The sequence below is a fragment of the Urocitellus parryii genome, chromosome 5 (genome assembly GCF_045843805.1).
Source record: "Urocitellus parryii isolate mUroPar1 chromosome 5, mUroPar1.hap1, whole genome shotgun sequence".
Lineage (NCBI taxonomy): Eukaryota > Metazoa > Chordata > Mammalia > Rodentia > Sciuridae > Urocitellus > Urocitellus parryii.
The window spans coordinates 161,238,863-161,255,828 of record NC_135535.1 but is presented as its reverse complement, the minus strand read 5'-3'; the positions used below and the strand labels follow the sequence as shown (position 1 = coordinate 161,255,828).

Here is a 16,966-nt window from a genome sequence, read left to right as displayed (position 1 = left end):
TAAGTACAAATCCCTTTTGCTAGGTGAGAAAGCAGCCATCATGTTTGCATTTGGGGGCTATGCTCAAAGTGAAAGTGGTCCCAGCTGGTAGCCAAAGAGCTGATCTATTCACAGTACAGAAAACAGTTAAATATCTTTTTAGGAAAATTGTGCTAACACTGAAAAGGGCTCTGAGTTCATTTCTTTATTATACAGTGCTCTATATAGCCATTCTAGTTTCTAATTATTTTTCTATAACACAAGTAAAGGTGTGAAAAAATCAATGTCCATGATTACAGGAGATTCCACCTCTCAAGGAAAAGGTCCTGTTAGAGTTTTAGGAGAACAGACTAGGCCACAGAAAGGGCAAGTTCAAATAAAGTACAGGAGAAGGAGAGCATTTGAGATGACTCCTCTTTTTTAGCATCATGCACCATCATGTAACACCCAATCAATCAGATCTCACTTTTACCCAAGCTAAAGGACATCAAAGGAAGCAGGAAAAAAAAAAAAAATGAACTTCAGAGTTCAGAACATACTAACATTTATTTTCCTTACAAACTAAAGTGCAAGCAGGAAATACCTGAAATGAGAACTGGAAGCAACTCTTTCACAGTGTTCATTGAGTTCACCAACATTACTCGGTGCTCCTGGTGAGTCAACTCCTGCTGTCTCTCATCAATCATCTTGGCCATCTTAGTCATTCCTGGGGCACAAGGAAGAAATTTTGCAGGATGAGTAGTAAAACAAGCATGGATCTGGCTCTCTAAGCCTAAATCCATTATGAATTACTATCAAAGTCCAAACCACTAATCACTGAACCCTAGCATTTATGCAAGTTTATTCCTTTTAATGAAAGTAATTTATTATATGAAAACTCTAAATACAATATAATTTTCATGTTTGACAAAAATATACTCACAAATATTAGAAACAGAAACAAATTAATACCTATTTGTAAAAAAAAATAAATGGACAAATGGGATAAAAATATTTTACCAGATTACTACACATACAGGTATCACACCATATATCTGGCCACCATGATGTGCTATGTAAGAATCCCATGTGAGCCTAGTGCTGAATACAGTGACTAAAAAAGTTCTAAGAATTTCAGTGATGTGTTTTGTCTTCATCTTCATATATATTTTTTTTACTTTCCAATTTGTTCAAAATAAGCATATACTACTTTTTTTGTTTTTTAATAAGTTTTTAGTTATAGATGGATACTTTATTTTATTTGTTTGTTTTTATGTGGTGCTAAGGATCGAAACTAGTGCCTCACACATACTAGGCAAGCATTCTACCACTGAGCCACAACCCCAGCATATACTACTTTTATAAGTAGAAACAAATAGAAATATTATAAAAATAATCACAGTTATGATAGTGCTTGAAAGCATCTGGTGTTTTGCAATCAGTCTGCTAGAACTTTTGGTTATTATTCAAAGGTGCTATGTGATTTTCTAAAGCTTTGATTTTCAAATTGCTCCTAGGACTTCAGGGGTGCTTTACTTCTGAGCTACATCTCCAGTCATTTTTATTTTTATTTTGAGATAGGGTCTAGTAAGGTGCTGAGGCTGGCCTTGAACTTTCAGTCCTCCTGTCTCAGTCTCCCAAGTGACTGGGATTATGCCAGGCTACTCCGAGGATTTCTTAAATTGTCTCACAGACCATCCAAAAAGAAGCAGGAAGGTGGGGCTGCCTCTTTTTCATCCATAATAGTTTCCTTTTGTCTGTTATGCATAAAATTCCACTTGAGGAAATAGAAAAATTTTACAGTATAAGAAAGTTTAGAATACAGCTCTGAAGAAAAAAAAACAAAACATTTCCAGGTGATCTTCTTAAATTTCATTAAAGTGACTATACTGGCCAGCATGGTGGCTCACGCCTGTAATCCCAGTGGCTCGGGAGGCTGAGGCAGGAGGATTGTGATTTTAAAGCCAGCCTCAGCAAAAGCGAGGCACTGAACAACTCAGTGAGACCCTAAATAAAATAAAATACAAAATAGGGCTGGAGAATATTGCCCCTGAGTTCGATCCCTGGAACCCCCCCCCCAAAAAAAATGACTATACTGGAACCTAAAATACTGTAAGTATCAGGGCATGGTGGCACATGCCTATAATCAGGAGGCTAAGGCAGGAGGATCATAAATTCAAAGCCAGCTTGAGCAACTTATCGAGACTCTTGTCTCAAAATAAAAAAATTAAGAGTCAGGCACAGTGGCACATCCCTATAATCCAGGTGACTTTGGAGGTAAAGGCAGGAGAATCACAAATTCAAGACCAGCCTCCACAACATAACAAGATCAGTTTCAAACAACAACAACCAAAAAAAAAAAAAAAAAAAACTTAGTGTGGTGGCATAGGCCTGTAATCCCAATGACTCAGGAGTCAGGAAGATCGCAAGTTTAAAGCTGGCCCGAACACTGCTACATCGATGTTCATAGCAGCACAATTCACGATAGCAAGATTGTGGAATCAGCCTAGATGCCCTTCAATAGATGAATGGATAAAAAAAATGTGGCATTTATACACAATGGAGTATTACTCTGCATTTAAAAATGACAAAATCATAGAATTTGGAGGGAAATGGATGGCATTAGAGCAGATTATGCTAAGCGAAGCTAGTCAATCTTTAAAAAACAAATACCAAATGACCCCTTTGATATAAGGGGAGTAAACAAGGACAGGGTAGGCACGAAGAGCTTCAGAAGAAGATGTACATTAAACAGGGATGAGAGGTGGGAGGGAAAGGGAGTGAGAAGGGAAATCGCATGGAAATGGAAGGCGATCCTCAGGGTTATACATAAGGACATATAAGAGGAAAGGAGGGGTAAGACAAGATAATACAAATCGAAGAAATGATTTACAGTAGAAAGGGTAGAGAGAGAAAAGGGGAGGGGAGGGGAGGGGAGGGGAGGGGGGATAGTAGAGAATAGGACAGACAGCAGAATACATCAGACACTAGAAAGACAATTTGTCAATCAATGGAAGGGTAACTGATGTGATTAAGCAATCTATATATGGGGTATAATTGGGAGTTCATAACCCACTTGAATCAAATTGTGAAATATGATGTATTAAGAACTATGTAATGTTTTGAACGACCAACAATAAAAAAAAAAAACATAAAAAAAAAAGAAAGAAAAGAAAAACATAAAAAAAAAAAAAAAAGCTGGCCCGAAGCAACTCATTGACAACCTTTCTCAAATAAAAAATAAAGATCTGGGGATGTTACCCAGTGGTAGAACATCTGTGGATTCAATCCCCAGTACATCAATCAATAACATTTAATAATAGGACTACAGAAATAGCTCTGTGGTATAGCATATTCCAGTCCTGGGTTCAATCCCTAGTACAGAAGGAAAAAATACTGTTTGCAAAATCCAACATTTTACATAAAACAGAAGAATTTTATAAGGTGATAAATATCAAGTTTATGATTTCTTCTTTAATGATTCTCAAGGTCATGTTACCTGTCTGTAACATCAAAAGCTGGTATCTATGTGTGTATTTTGAATATTAAATACTCAGATGCTTAAACAATCATTTCAAAATGAGATTTAACCACACAGCTCTTCTCTCCTAGATCTGATTATATTAGGCAGCCTTGGGCTAGGGCATTAATCCACAATAGTAGGCAGGCTAATTAGCAAGTTAAGAGATCAGAAAAAGCTAAAAGCCAGCTGGCAGACAGTGAAGGAATGCTGTGTAATGTGAAATGAAGAGGTCAGGATTCAGGGTGACCCTCAGCATTACAGTAATAGAAAAGTATTTTCTACGTTCTCCAGCAACATTTGCAATGTTGGTTTAATTTATTCCACAAGGCCAGAATTTGTAGAAAGCAGATTCAGATTTCATAGACAAAGACATCTCCTCAGCAGAAGCTCCATCAACAGAACAGACACACCTGAAAGCCCAGTGCGTGACCACCTATCTTCTGCAAAAAGACAAGTATCCTTTCCTCGTGATCCAACATGGACAACCCACAAACACACAAAAAAAATATTATTATAAAAACTCAATATGACTAACCTGGCCCAAGATTCTTTGTATAAGTGACCAAATCTTCCATAGTCTCCACGACCTCTGCCACTGTAAGATATTCCAAAATTCCTTTGCAAACTCGGATAATTTTACGAACCTGAAAACATATTTCAGAGTATTCAGTCAAGTGCGAGAATTATACATAGAAAACATGGTAATGCGAATGTGTAGCCACCAAACAATTATCAGTGTTCCATTATTATTTGTAAAACTAATTTATTTTTCTGGGAGAATCAGCATGGGCCTCAGATTGCCTACCTCAGCCTCATCGAAGGTAAGGAGTAGATCTGATGTGCCAGAGAGGATGCCCCTTGACCCATCAATTAGATAATCTCGAGCAGGCACTGAGTAAGGGTCAGACTGAAGCATCTGGGCTGCTTGGACAAGCTTGGTGCAAGCATTCTCAACCCTGGGAGAAAGAACATGGGTTAACTGGCAGAACCAAGCAGAAGACTATCATGAAGAATTTAAATATATGTAAATTCACATTTTTTTTCTACATGAAAAATATCCAAGACCACTGATAATCTGATTAGGTTTCTAGATTATTTGCAGTTAATGAGAGAACACTCGTTCATTCATTCTTTCATTCAGTGCACCAAATCTTTGTTCTTTGTTTTTTCTTGGCAACAAAAAAATGTTGAGAACACATGTAGGACCTTTTACATTATGTTGTTATCTCTCTGTAACTCCTTGTTTCTTTACTCCTTCCTCTCCATTCTATACATACTGTCATCAAAAGGCACTGCATAAAGAACTGAAATCCTTGATAGTATTTTCAGATTTAACAGGATACAAATTTTTCACTCATGAGCTAAACAGACTTGTTTGACAAATCCATTGGCCCACTTACAAACAGCCTATAAAACTATGTTGTTAAAAAGATCAGTAAACCAGTTATTAATAGCAATATAGTTTAATACAGACCACAAGATCAGCCAAGGGTTTGAATGGTGGGTTAGGGTGGGATAAATTAGTTTAAAAGAAGAATCCAAAATGCAAAAAAAAAAAAAAAAAAAGTATTTCTCCTGGATCCTCCTGCACTACTGAAATGTACTCATTCATTCAATTAACCATCCATACAGAGAGCCTAAAAGATCCTCTAATCTCATATTCAATGTACCCACAGTTATCACTGAGTAACTTATAAAGATAAGGAATAAATTGCTTAAAGTTAAAATGCTTAGCCAAAATTACACATTCTCATTTGAAAACACAATAAATGTCACATGCAAAAAAAAAAAAAAATACTACCACACAAGGTTATTTTGAGGATCAAATGAAATAACACAAAACTCTACAAGTATAAAGTAGGGTTGCCTTATTAATAAAAAGAATTAAACCAGCATAAGAATTTCAACTACATAAAAAGCACTGGGCTACAGAAATGGCAGGTATGTATATAAAGATATAAAAAGCATTATTCTAACTCTCAAAAAGCATACCTTCCTAAGCTAAAACACAAATATTGGTGCCATAAGATAGTAACTAACAAATATCAGTGAAGAACAAGATTTATTTGATATGGCTTTTGGTCAGTCTCAAGGGCCTGAGTAGTTTGTTATTATTACTTTTTCTTTTAGTTGTAGATGGGCAAAATACCTTTATTTTATTTATTTATGTAGTGCTGAGGATCAAACACAGTGTCTCACACATGCGAGACAAGTGCTCTACCACTGAGCTACACCCCCAGCTCATATTGTTTTTAATTTTTAAATTAAAATTTTGGTTTAATTTTAAATTGTGTAAAATGTATATTCAGATATATTACACAAACGTATACACATTTAAAACTAAAAGGGCATAGGGTGAAAAATCTTCCCTCCTTTATCTATCTTCTAAGCACTCAAAGTCAATTCCACTTGCAATCAATGTTGAGTTTCCTTCAATGCTGCATTTCCTCTGTATGTCTTCATAAGACATTTTTGGTATATGAAAACATTTTCCCTTTTTACACAAATAGGATCACACTAAGCACACTCTGCTTTCTGTTTTGTTTTTTTTTTTTTAACTTGGAAATGTTCTATTAAAAGTACATAAAGAGTTGCTTCATTCTTTTATACAGCTACATAATAGTTCATAATTTATTAGCCTGCCTCAATGAATCATCTTGGATACTCATCATTTTACCCTATATTATCTGTAGGATACATTCTAGAAATGGAATTGCTAAATCAAAGGTTCTGTCTCACCAATTAAGTATATAATCAAACTTTTAGATCTTCACTAGTGATACACAAAGATTGGATCCCAATATAGTTTGTGTGTTTGTTTCAATTAAAGGGAAAGTCACATAACATAAAACCATTCAAATAATCATCTTAATGGTACAACTCAATAGCATTTAGTACTCACAATGTTGTTCAATTACCACCTCTCTCTGGCACCAAAATGCTTTATCATCTCAGTAAATACCAAGCACTCATTAAGTAATCATTCCCCCATCCCTTGATAATCACTAATCTGCTTTCCATCTCTGTAGATTTGCTTATATATTTATAAAAGAATTCGTATACCATGTAACCTTTATTGTCTATTTTCTCTTATATAGCCTAATGTTTTCAAGATTCATCCAAGTTGTAGCTTTTATCCATACCTCATTTCTTTTTTTTTAATTGGTTCTTTTTAGTTATACATACATTAGGATTGTTTTTTGAGAGAGAGAGAATTTTTTAACATTTATTTTTTAGTTTTCGGTGGACACAACATCTTTATTTTAGTTTTATGTGGTGCTGAGGATTGAACCCAGTGCCCCGCGCATGCCAGGCAAGCGTGTTACCGCTTGAGCCACATCCCCAGCCCAATACATTAGGATTTTGACATAATTATAAAGCATAGGATACAATTTACTCTAATTCAGTCTCCAATATTTGCCTTTTCTCTTCCCTCCTTTCCCTCTATTTCCCTTCCCTATACTCTGCTGATCTTTCTGCTATATACTCTTTTCTATTTTGCATATATATGTCACAATTAGCTTTATCCATTCATGCACTGATGGACATCTGATTTATTTCTATCTCTTGGCAATCATAAATAATGCTGTAAAACTTTCTGTATGGATATGTTTTCATTTTTCTTGGATATTGCATCTATTAAGGGAATTCTAGGTAATATATTAATTCCATGTTCAACTTTTTTGAGAAATTGTAAAACTGTTTACCAGCTCTGCACCATTTTACATTCTCACCAGTAATAAAGGAGTTCCTAATCCTGTACATCCTCACTGACACTTGTTATTTTTCATTTTGTTTTTATTAAAGCCAGCCAAGGGCTGGGGTTGTGGCTCAGTGGTAGAGTGCTTGCCTAACACATGTGAGGCACTGGGTTCAATCCTCACTACCACATAAAAATTTAAAAAAAAAAATTGCCAGACAAACGGTATCTCATGGTTTCTATTTGCATTTCTTTAATGACAAATGATGGTGGACATCTTTTGATATGCTTGCCCATTTTGACATCTTTTGGAAGAAATGTCTATTCAAGTCCTTTGCCTATTTTTTCAATTTGGTTGTCTTAATATATGTTAGATATTAAACCCTCATCAGATATACAATTTGCAAATACCTTTTCCTATTTTGTTGGTTGTCTTTTTATTCAACATAGTTTTAACTTCCATTCCTCTTATTATGAATCAAGCTGAAGAGATTTTCATATTTTTAAAATTATAAAAGCTTTGTGAATAGCATATGCCTGTGATACCAGATATCCAGGAGGCTGAGGTGCAACTCAGACACTGTTATCAGAGTTCTAGAACAGAGGCCCAACTCTGGGAGTGTCAATTATCAAGTATAACAACTCATCCCAAAAACCAAAGAGAAAAAAGTAATGGTGAAAAGCAGGAAAGGAACTTTAATCAGTATAACTATACTAGAAAGACAACAGAGAACCGTGTTTCCAACTCTGACTTCAGCGGTACTGACATGAGCTTCCAGATTAGGGAGACAAGGGGGAGCCAGAAATATGCACAGTCAAGCAGTCTTGGTATCATTTTCTCAGGATTGGTCAGGCAGGACCTTGCTGGAATCCATAAGAAAGTTGCTATGCCTGGTGGGTAGTTTTGACTTATCATAAGAAATTTATAGATTAGATCCGTTTTTTTTCTGGAATACAAGGTAACTGACTCAGAAAGCAAAGGAGACAGATTTCAAAATGCAAACAGATACCAAGTTTTTTTACATTTTCAGGCCAAATGAAGAGTCAGTGGTTCTAGAAAAAGCAACCTTTGAGTCCTTGTTATAACATTAACAATCCAAAGTTAGTGTTGACTCCATAGTCTAAGGGCTCAGGCCCAAGACAACATTCACTTCAGACACTAATCACAAGTATTGGGTGCCTAAGGTACCTATACTTCTGTCTGACTTGACTACTTTTATGAACAAGCCCTGTTGTTAACATAATCCAAATGTTTATGTCTTTTCACAATGAAGCTTCTGTCCTAGGACCCAGTTATACCAGGTATTCAAAAAGACATGAAAATAACACCTGTAATGAAAAATAAAACAATCATTCAAAACCAACTCAGAAATTCAAAGATGACAGAATCACTAGACAAGAATATTTAAAAGTTATTACAGCTGTAGTCTATATTTAAGATTGAGGCCGGGCATGGTGGTGGACGCCTATAATCCCAGCAGCTCAGGAGGCTGAGACAGGAGGATCTTGAGTTCAAAGCCACTCTCGGCAATGGCGAGGCACTAAGCAACTCAGTGAGACCCTGTCTCTAAATAAAATACAAAAGAAGGCTAGGGATGTGGCTCAGTGGTTAGTGCCCCGACTTCAATCCCTGGTACAAAAAAAAAAAAAAAAGATTGAGTACCTTAGATAGATAAATTAAATGCATAAAAAGACCCAAACAGAACAAGTAGATGTAAAAATAAACTGAGATACAAAAATACAATGTGAATTAGTAGCAGATTAGATAACACACACACACACACACACAAAAAAAAAAAAAACATTACTGAAGTTGAAGTCATAACAATAGAAACTATCCAAGATCAAATGGGGTCAAAACATAATTTTTTTAATTAAACCATCAGTAAACTATGGAACAACTCCAAAGAACCTCATATCTGTACAAATGAAGCCTCAAAGGAAAGAAGGTGGCAGGGGTAAAGGGAATTACTTGAAGAAATAAAGGCTAAAATATTTCCAAATTTGAAGAAAACTATAAAGTCCTAGGTCCAAAAAGCTCAATAAATCCCAAATATAACAATATCAAGAACTAACTACACTAAGGCAAATCATAATGAAGTTCATTAAAACCCATAATAAGAGAAACTCTTAAAGAAACAAAGAACAGCAGACTTCTCACTGGCAAGAGTGCAAGCCAGGAGACAATGAAGCAATATCTTTAAACTTCTATAAAATGTGGAGAGGCAGGAAAGGATGGAGGTATAACTCATTGGTAAAGTGCTTGCCTACCATTGTGCTAGGTTCCTGGGTTCAATTCTCAGCACTGACCGTCCCCCACCCCACCCCAAAAAAAACACCCTAATATATATCAACCTAAAGATCTATATCCAGTGAAAATATACTTCAAAATTGAAAATATACTTCACTTTTTCAGATACATAAATGCTGAAAGAATTCTTCACCAGCAGAACTATATAAGAGACTTTAAACGAAGTCCCTCAGGAAAAAAGAAATAATGCCAGGTGAAAATCTAGAATTACACAAAAGGATGAAAGCTCTGTAAATATATAGGTAAAATATAAAAGACTATTTTTTTCTATTTAAATATCTTTAAAATACAATTAATAGTCATACATGGTGGCACATGCCTGACTCAGGAGCTGTGGGAGGATCATAAGTTTGAGGCTAGCCTGGACAACTTAGCAAAACTCTGTTTCAAAAAAAAAAAAAAAAAAAATTAAAAGGCTGGGGAAATAGTCCAGTGGTAAAGTGCCCCTGGGTTCAACCCCAAGTACTGCTGAATAAATAAAATATAACTGACAGATTAGGAAAAAAAAAAAAAAAAAAAAACATTTTAAAAAGTAACCTGACTTGGCTGACATTGGACAATCAAAGACTGGCTTTCCCAATAATTATGGCAGACATTTTCCAAATATTAAATAAGTTAAATTTATATGAAAATATATTTTAGATATGTATATAATATACAATATGGCAGAAAACACACATTTAGCAACTTGTTAAACTTAATCTAAAATGTTTCAATGAAAAAAATGTTCAAGAGGAATTTTTTATTAGTCCTGTAGGGATAGACATTCACTCAGTTGAAGACCACTAGCTGTGAAGACCATTGATACCATGGCTTCAGGCTTTCTACAGTCATTTCCTCCATCTAAAGAGCCTGTCCTCCACCCCTCTTTTGTTTGATTAGTTTCCCTTCCTGTTCTTAAGACTCCATTTTTAGGGGCTGGAGATGTGGCTCAGCGGTAGCGCGCTCGCCTGGCATGCGTGCGGCCCGCGTTCGATCCTCAGCACCACATACCAACAAAGATGTTGTGTCCGCCGAGAACTAAAAAATAAATATTAAAATTTCTCTCTCTCTGTCTCTCCTCTCTCACTCTCTTTAAAAAAAAAAAAAAAGACTCCATTTTTAAATGCCTCTTCCTTTAGGAAGTTATAACTCGTCTCCCCAATCTATGAATACCTATGTGTTCCTAAAGAATTTATCAGTTTCTCAGTTTAGCTGTCTCTCTCACAAGACTGAAAGTTCAACAAAGCCAATGATCCTGTCTTTTTAATTAATATATTCATAGAGTTCACAGCCTAACACATAATTAATGCTCAAGTCTATTTCAAATGAAATAATTTATTCCATAGAAATTTTTAACTATAGAGTCCCAAACTTGATTTTATTTCTAAGAAACTTAAACGTAGATGAAATTATAGCAAATAAACATAAGCATCACAGAATGCAACTCCTGTGCTACATCTATTCACAAGGATCCAGTTACTATATAAGCTTTTTAAATTTGAAAAAAAAAAAGTTTAAAACATTAGGAATAATCATTAGAGAAAAAGGAAACTGGAAAAAGTGGAATGAAATGGAAAAGGTTTGCAGGAATCAAATTGATTCTACACTAATGGTTCCCTTGTGTGGTAAAATGATAAGGCCAGAACAGACACTGCACCATTTTTCGTACAATAAGACATCTGATCTGTACATTAAAATTTAATGGCATTCATAAAAGCCAAAAAAATCCCACTATGACTAACCAGCAATCAGAAACAGGAAGGAGTCTGTCTTGTCTATGGAAAATGTGATTTTATTTAAACATTCAAGCTGCTGGCTTCTTAAAGTGATCTTTAAAATAGAAATCTAAATTTTTAGAGAATAACTAGGGATGTGGTCAAATTACTAAATAATTTGTATCTTGACCATATGCTAATAATATTGATTTAGAGACTTAAAATCAATTACCTGGGGCCAGAGATGTAGCTCAGTGGTAGAGAACTTGCCTAGAATGTTTCAAACCTTGGGTTTAATCCCCAGCAACCACATATATGCATGTACACACACACACACAAAAAAAAAAAAAAAAAAAAAATCAAACAACTAGATTAAGGCTTCTCTCTGCCTTTCCATTTTCAACCTAAAAGTACCAGAAAATTCTTATGCTTTATACAAAATGACAGCCTCATAGAATCCCTAAGCATACTCACTCATGACTTGCTTCCCAGACATTGTGTGAACCAATTTGAGAAGCTTCCAAATTTCACAGTTCCATGTGATTTATTATTTGTTTGCTTGTTTGTTTGTTTATTATTGGTTGTAGATGGGCACAATACCTTTATTTTATTTATTTATTTAAATATGGTACTGAGGATCGAACCCAGTGCCTCACACATGCCAGGCAAGCACTCTATACCACTGAGCCACAACCGCAGCCCGATGTGATTTTAATTATCACCAATTAAGAAGTTCAAACTTGAGGGTTGGGGATGTGGCTCAAGCGGTAGCACGCTTGCCTAGCATGCATGCGGCCAGGGTTTGATCCTCAGCACCACATACAAACAAAGATGTTGTGTCCGCCGAAAACTGAAAAATAAAAATTAAAAAAAAAAAGAAGCTCAAACTTGAGCTCAGTTTTTGTTTTTGTTTTATGCAGTGCTGGAAATTAAACCATGTATCTAGTCAAGTGCTCTACCACTGAACTATATACCACAGCCCTAAATTTTTTATTAAAAAATAAAAAACAGATTCAGAGATTATAAAAAGATTGCCACAAGTCTCTCCCCCAAGGAAAACAAATGATAACCTAAACTCCCCCTTACTCACTGTGTGTTTGAACATATTTATGTATATATACAGGTACATACATATATATGTATATTCTCTCTCTTTTTGAAAATTTTCCCTTAGGACAAGTTCATAGAATCCAAAATGAAGCAAAGTGTATGCTTTCCAAGATTATTTAAGTTGGATGTTGGGAAGCTACCGATACTTTTATATTGTTTCTGAGCATGCAAATCAGCATATTCATTTCTTAGTGTCATATGGATTAATTTCATCCTATACATACAGTGTCTGGTTGTAAACCATTCATCCCCACAGTGACCATATCCAAAGGCAGAAACCTCAAACATAGAGCAAGCAAGATTAGACAGTGTCCTCACCCCCACTAGAATAAAATAACCCACTAGTCTTTTTTAAAGACTTTTTCTTTCAGACTATGCTCAGAAAAAGTGAAGTACTAATCTTAAATTCCTTTTATTGAATTCTTTCATATATATTCTACTGATTCATCTAATTTATTGAGGACCTACATACTATGATTCCTAGAAATAAGAAGATTTTAAAAAACCCACTTTTTAAGGGGCAACCACCTTGGTAGGATGAGATAGATATACAAACAAGTACCTATTAGTATTTATAAGTATGTCCAGCAAAAATTGAGAGGGCATAAAAGCAGGAATGGTCATTTTTATTTGAGCTGTTACAAAAGTAATGGAGAAAGTAAAGACACTGCTCTTGTTTCACAAACTTGCCACTATTTATAAAAATGATAGTTATCACCATATCTCTTTGAGTTCTTTTTCTAGTAGGTATATCTCCTCTAACACCCTCCCCCCCCACACACACACACACACTGTCTTTTTTGTGAAAAAAATAACATACAATGAGCCTGGTTCAACTGACTACAGAGGACAGTCTACCATCATAAAGAGTAGGTAGCACACTCACCAGGAAGCCAAACAATCTCAATTTGATTCTGTAAAAATCAATCATCATATCTCAGCTCACTGGTTTAGCAATGGAAATGAGAGAGAAAGCATTAGAGAAAATAACATAAAGGAGATAGTATAATAGATCTATTTAGACATATACTGGTCCATAATTTAAAACTAAAAGGCTCTCTAAAGCATTCAACAAGTTAAGCTTTCCACCTACTCCTCCAGAAAAACAAAACATGTCAGGGAAGGATAGATGCAACTCATCCTATATCAAATTCACTGTTTTAATAAAAACACAAACTGACCTTAGACAGTACAGATACTTAGGTTATAAATATTGTCACAAAAAAAGTATTGTTCATTAAAGACTGAAGTGCTATGGAGCAGACGCTGAAAATGTAATTTCATGGACATCAAAGTACTCAAAGACCACAAACGTTTGACATACAAAGCACTAACAGCACCAAAGAGAGGAGAAGGAAACAGGTAGAAGGAAGTTGGAAATGCAATCAGCTGATAAGTAAGGTCTTCTCCACTGTGGCTACCACACCCAGCACCTCCCTTGCTGCCATTTCCAACCAGTCAGGCCCTTACATAATTATTCAGCCAGCAAAACTGACTAACTATTATTCTTGCTCTCTTGTGAACCCTTTTGAAACTTTCCTTCTCTTTCCATCTAGTCAGGGATTACAAAAGGCCCTGATCATTTCCAAGTTTGAGTAACCCATCATATTTAAGAGTGAAGAAATGCTGAGAGAGTCATAAAATTAGTGGTGGAATATTTAATTCTTACATTTAACAATTTTTATTGCATGATAAACAATCTTATTATGCATGATAACCTTTTAAGATTCCTTTTTTTTCCTCTGTGATTACATACATGGCCTCAATTGAAGATAATATTAAAGTCCTTCATAGTATAAGGATTGAGTGAGAACTGAGGCTTGGGAGAAGCAGGGCAGGCACTCACACTCCCTCTGCTTTCTTACCTATCAGATAAGAAAAAATAACTGTTAAGGCTGAAGGAATTCTCCCTTCATTAGGTATTTAAGATTTACATTGTTAATCTGAAGAATGAGCTCCAGTGAGATTTCAGGCATCATAAATTGGTTTGGCCATTCTAGTATCCCTTAAATAGAAAGTTTTGCCTTTATAATCAATTCACTCACTCCTCAAACCTTTTTGTGTATATGCACATGATTTTAAAAAATAAAACTGAAGATTTCAAAAGACTCCAAGAAATGCATAAAAATAAAAGTTTTATGTCACATACTGGCCATTTGGCACAAATTTAACTATAAAACAGCAGATATAGACTTGTTCTGTGACATCACAGTAATAGCTAATATGCTTTGCTCATGGCATTGATATTTTGAGAAAGGTCAAGGATCCTCAGCCATTAGTCATCTAGAAACCTGAGTGAAGGCCACAGGCATAGCTTTTAGGAGGCAGTCGGGAACACAGAGTACAATGACATATTTTAATCTAGTTCAAGTAGCAAGTGCACAGGACCAACTCACCCACTGCATGATAATACCAAAACAAGCTGTTCCAACCTTGTGCTCCTAGACTTAAAGATCCCACAGACTCATCCACAAATTATTCCTTTCCCTGTCCCTACTCTCTTAAATTACAACACAGTGCAAAGTGGCCTTCTCATTCTTATCAAACAGTCGTATTACAGACACTGCATGTATATACTTAAAATGAAAATTAGAAACACAATAATATGCCTTAAGTATATACAGTTTTCATTTGTCAACTGTACCTCAGTAAAGCTGAGAGGAAAATAAATTTTTTAAAAACCACAATGACCCACTGAAAATAATCAAAACTCTTAAAGGGCAACACCAAACCCTACTTTGCTAGAGCATATATATTGAGATAACAAAACTAAAACACAAATACACAAACACACACACACACACACACACACACACACACACAGGCTCACTAACTTATTTTAGATGAGATTAAGAGGGCTTGAAGTCAGTTTTGACTTCATCTTCAAACATACCAGGATTCTGCCCAAGTCAAGAGATAAGGATCATTAGGTTCAAAGCCAGCCTCAGCAACTTGGTAAGGCCCTAAGCAACTTAGGGAGACTCTGTTTCAAAATAAATAATAAATAGGGCTGAGGATGTGTCTCTATGGTTAATCACCCTGGGTTCAATTCCCAGTGCCTCCCTACCCTCGACCCCCCCCCAAAAAAAGATAACTAAATTGAAGCAGTATGTTGGAGTTGGAGTGTTTCAAATGTTCCAGAAGCTCAAGTTGAATGCACGTCCAGTTTTGGTAAGCAGATAATTTGAAAGACAAGAATATGAGTCACAACCTTAGAATCCTTAAAGTCTTGAAATACTACTCCTGTTCTTTCTCCCTCCTTTCTTCACCTGCTTTTTCAAATCTGGCATCAGGTCAAGGAGAGGAGATTCTGATGAGACTGCGGCTTACAGGTCTGTGGGCTCCTGTGGTTCTTCTCCATATAACGCCAGGGTTATGGAAGAAACAGATCAAGCACAGAGCCAATGTGTTGTACAGATACTAGTAGTTTTCAAACATATGTTGATGTTATTGATGCTATTGTAAATTTAAAATTTTAAATATTACTAAACTCATGTTATCTTCCTGTTCTCAACTAATAATTAAAAATCTATCTGCTATTATCAAAGGCCCTTATGCTGAAAAAAATCACTATTCTATAGCAGAATGTAATCAGTGAGTTAGAGATTTGGATATCTAAATACAAAATGAAATGGAATAGAAACAAGAGCATATTTTCACTTATGAAGGAAATTGCCAATAACGAGCCTGTGGATTTAAAAAAAAAAAAAAAGAATAAAGTCTGGACATGCAAGCCAACAACAGGGTAACAACAATCAATAGTTGTTCTTAAAAACCAAAGGGTAATAAACAAATCATTAAGAGAATTTGAAACCCAGGAGAATTACCAATTTATAACTATCTAATAACATTACTTTAAATTTTGAAGCTAACATCAACAATTAAGAGAAAAATTAACAAATCTAAAATTAGCATAGGAAATTTTAACATTTATTTTTTATAATAACTTTATTTTATTTATTTTTGTATGTGGTGCTGAGGATTGAATCCAGTGCTTGCTGTGTGCTAGGCAAGTACACTGCAATTGAGCCATAATCCCAGTCCTTAACATCTTATTTTTAAAAATATTTTTAATTTGTTGCTGAACATTTATTTATTTATTTATTTATTTATTTTTTATGCAGTGCTGAGAATAGAACCCAGTGCCTCACACACGCCAGGCAAGTGCTCTACCACTGCTACAACCCCAGCCCACAACATATCTTAATCATAAACTGATAGTTCATTGACAAGTGTTAAGCCTATAAAAATTTTGACCAGTAATATTGATATATGGACCTAATCAATATAAATAGGACCCCATACCCAAAAAGAGAATATACTTTCTTTTGAAGAGTTCATAGTACACTTACCAAAACTGACCATTAATCATGTCACAAAAGAATTTCCAATAATTGGGGGCTGGGGTTATAGTTCAGTGGTAGAGTGCTTGCCTCACACTTGTGAGGTACTGGGTTCTATCCTCAGCACAACATAAAAAATAAATAAAATAAATAAAGATATTGTGTCCATTTTTTTAAAAAAAGAATTTCCAATAATTGATATCCTACCAACCCTATCTTGTAGGCATGTGCAATTGAATTTGAAATATAACAAAAAGATAGTGAAGAGAGTTTTGAAACCTTAAAATGCACTCCTGGTTAAAGAGCAATTCCTAATCAAAATTA

The 16,966-nt window shown here is 35.2% G+C and overlaps 1 protein-coding gene across 4 annotated transcripts in view; it reads right to left on the bottom strand.

The window, feature by feature from the left end:
• Positions 1–16,966, bottom strand: part of Vcl (vinculin) — a 111,366-nt gene that overhangs the window by 44,728 nt on the left and 49,672 nt on the right. For all 4 annotated transcript variants that reach the window (XM_026390281.2, XM_026390283.2, XM_077798443.1 and 1 more), the window contains exons 3-5: positions 4,287–4,437; positions 4,017–4,125; positions 563–685 (exon numbers count right to left, since the gene is read on the bottom strand). In XM_026390281.2, the coding sequence (XP_026246066.1) occupies positions 563–685; positions 4,017–4,125; positions 4,287–4,437 (383 nt within the window). The remainder of the gene's footprint in view (positions 1–562; positions 686–4,016; positions 4,126–4,286; positions 4,438–16,966) is intronic.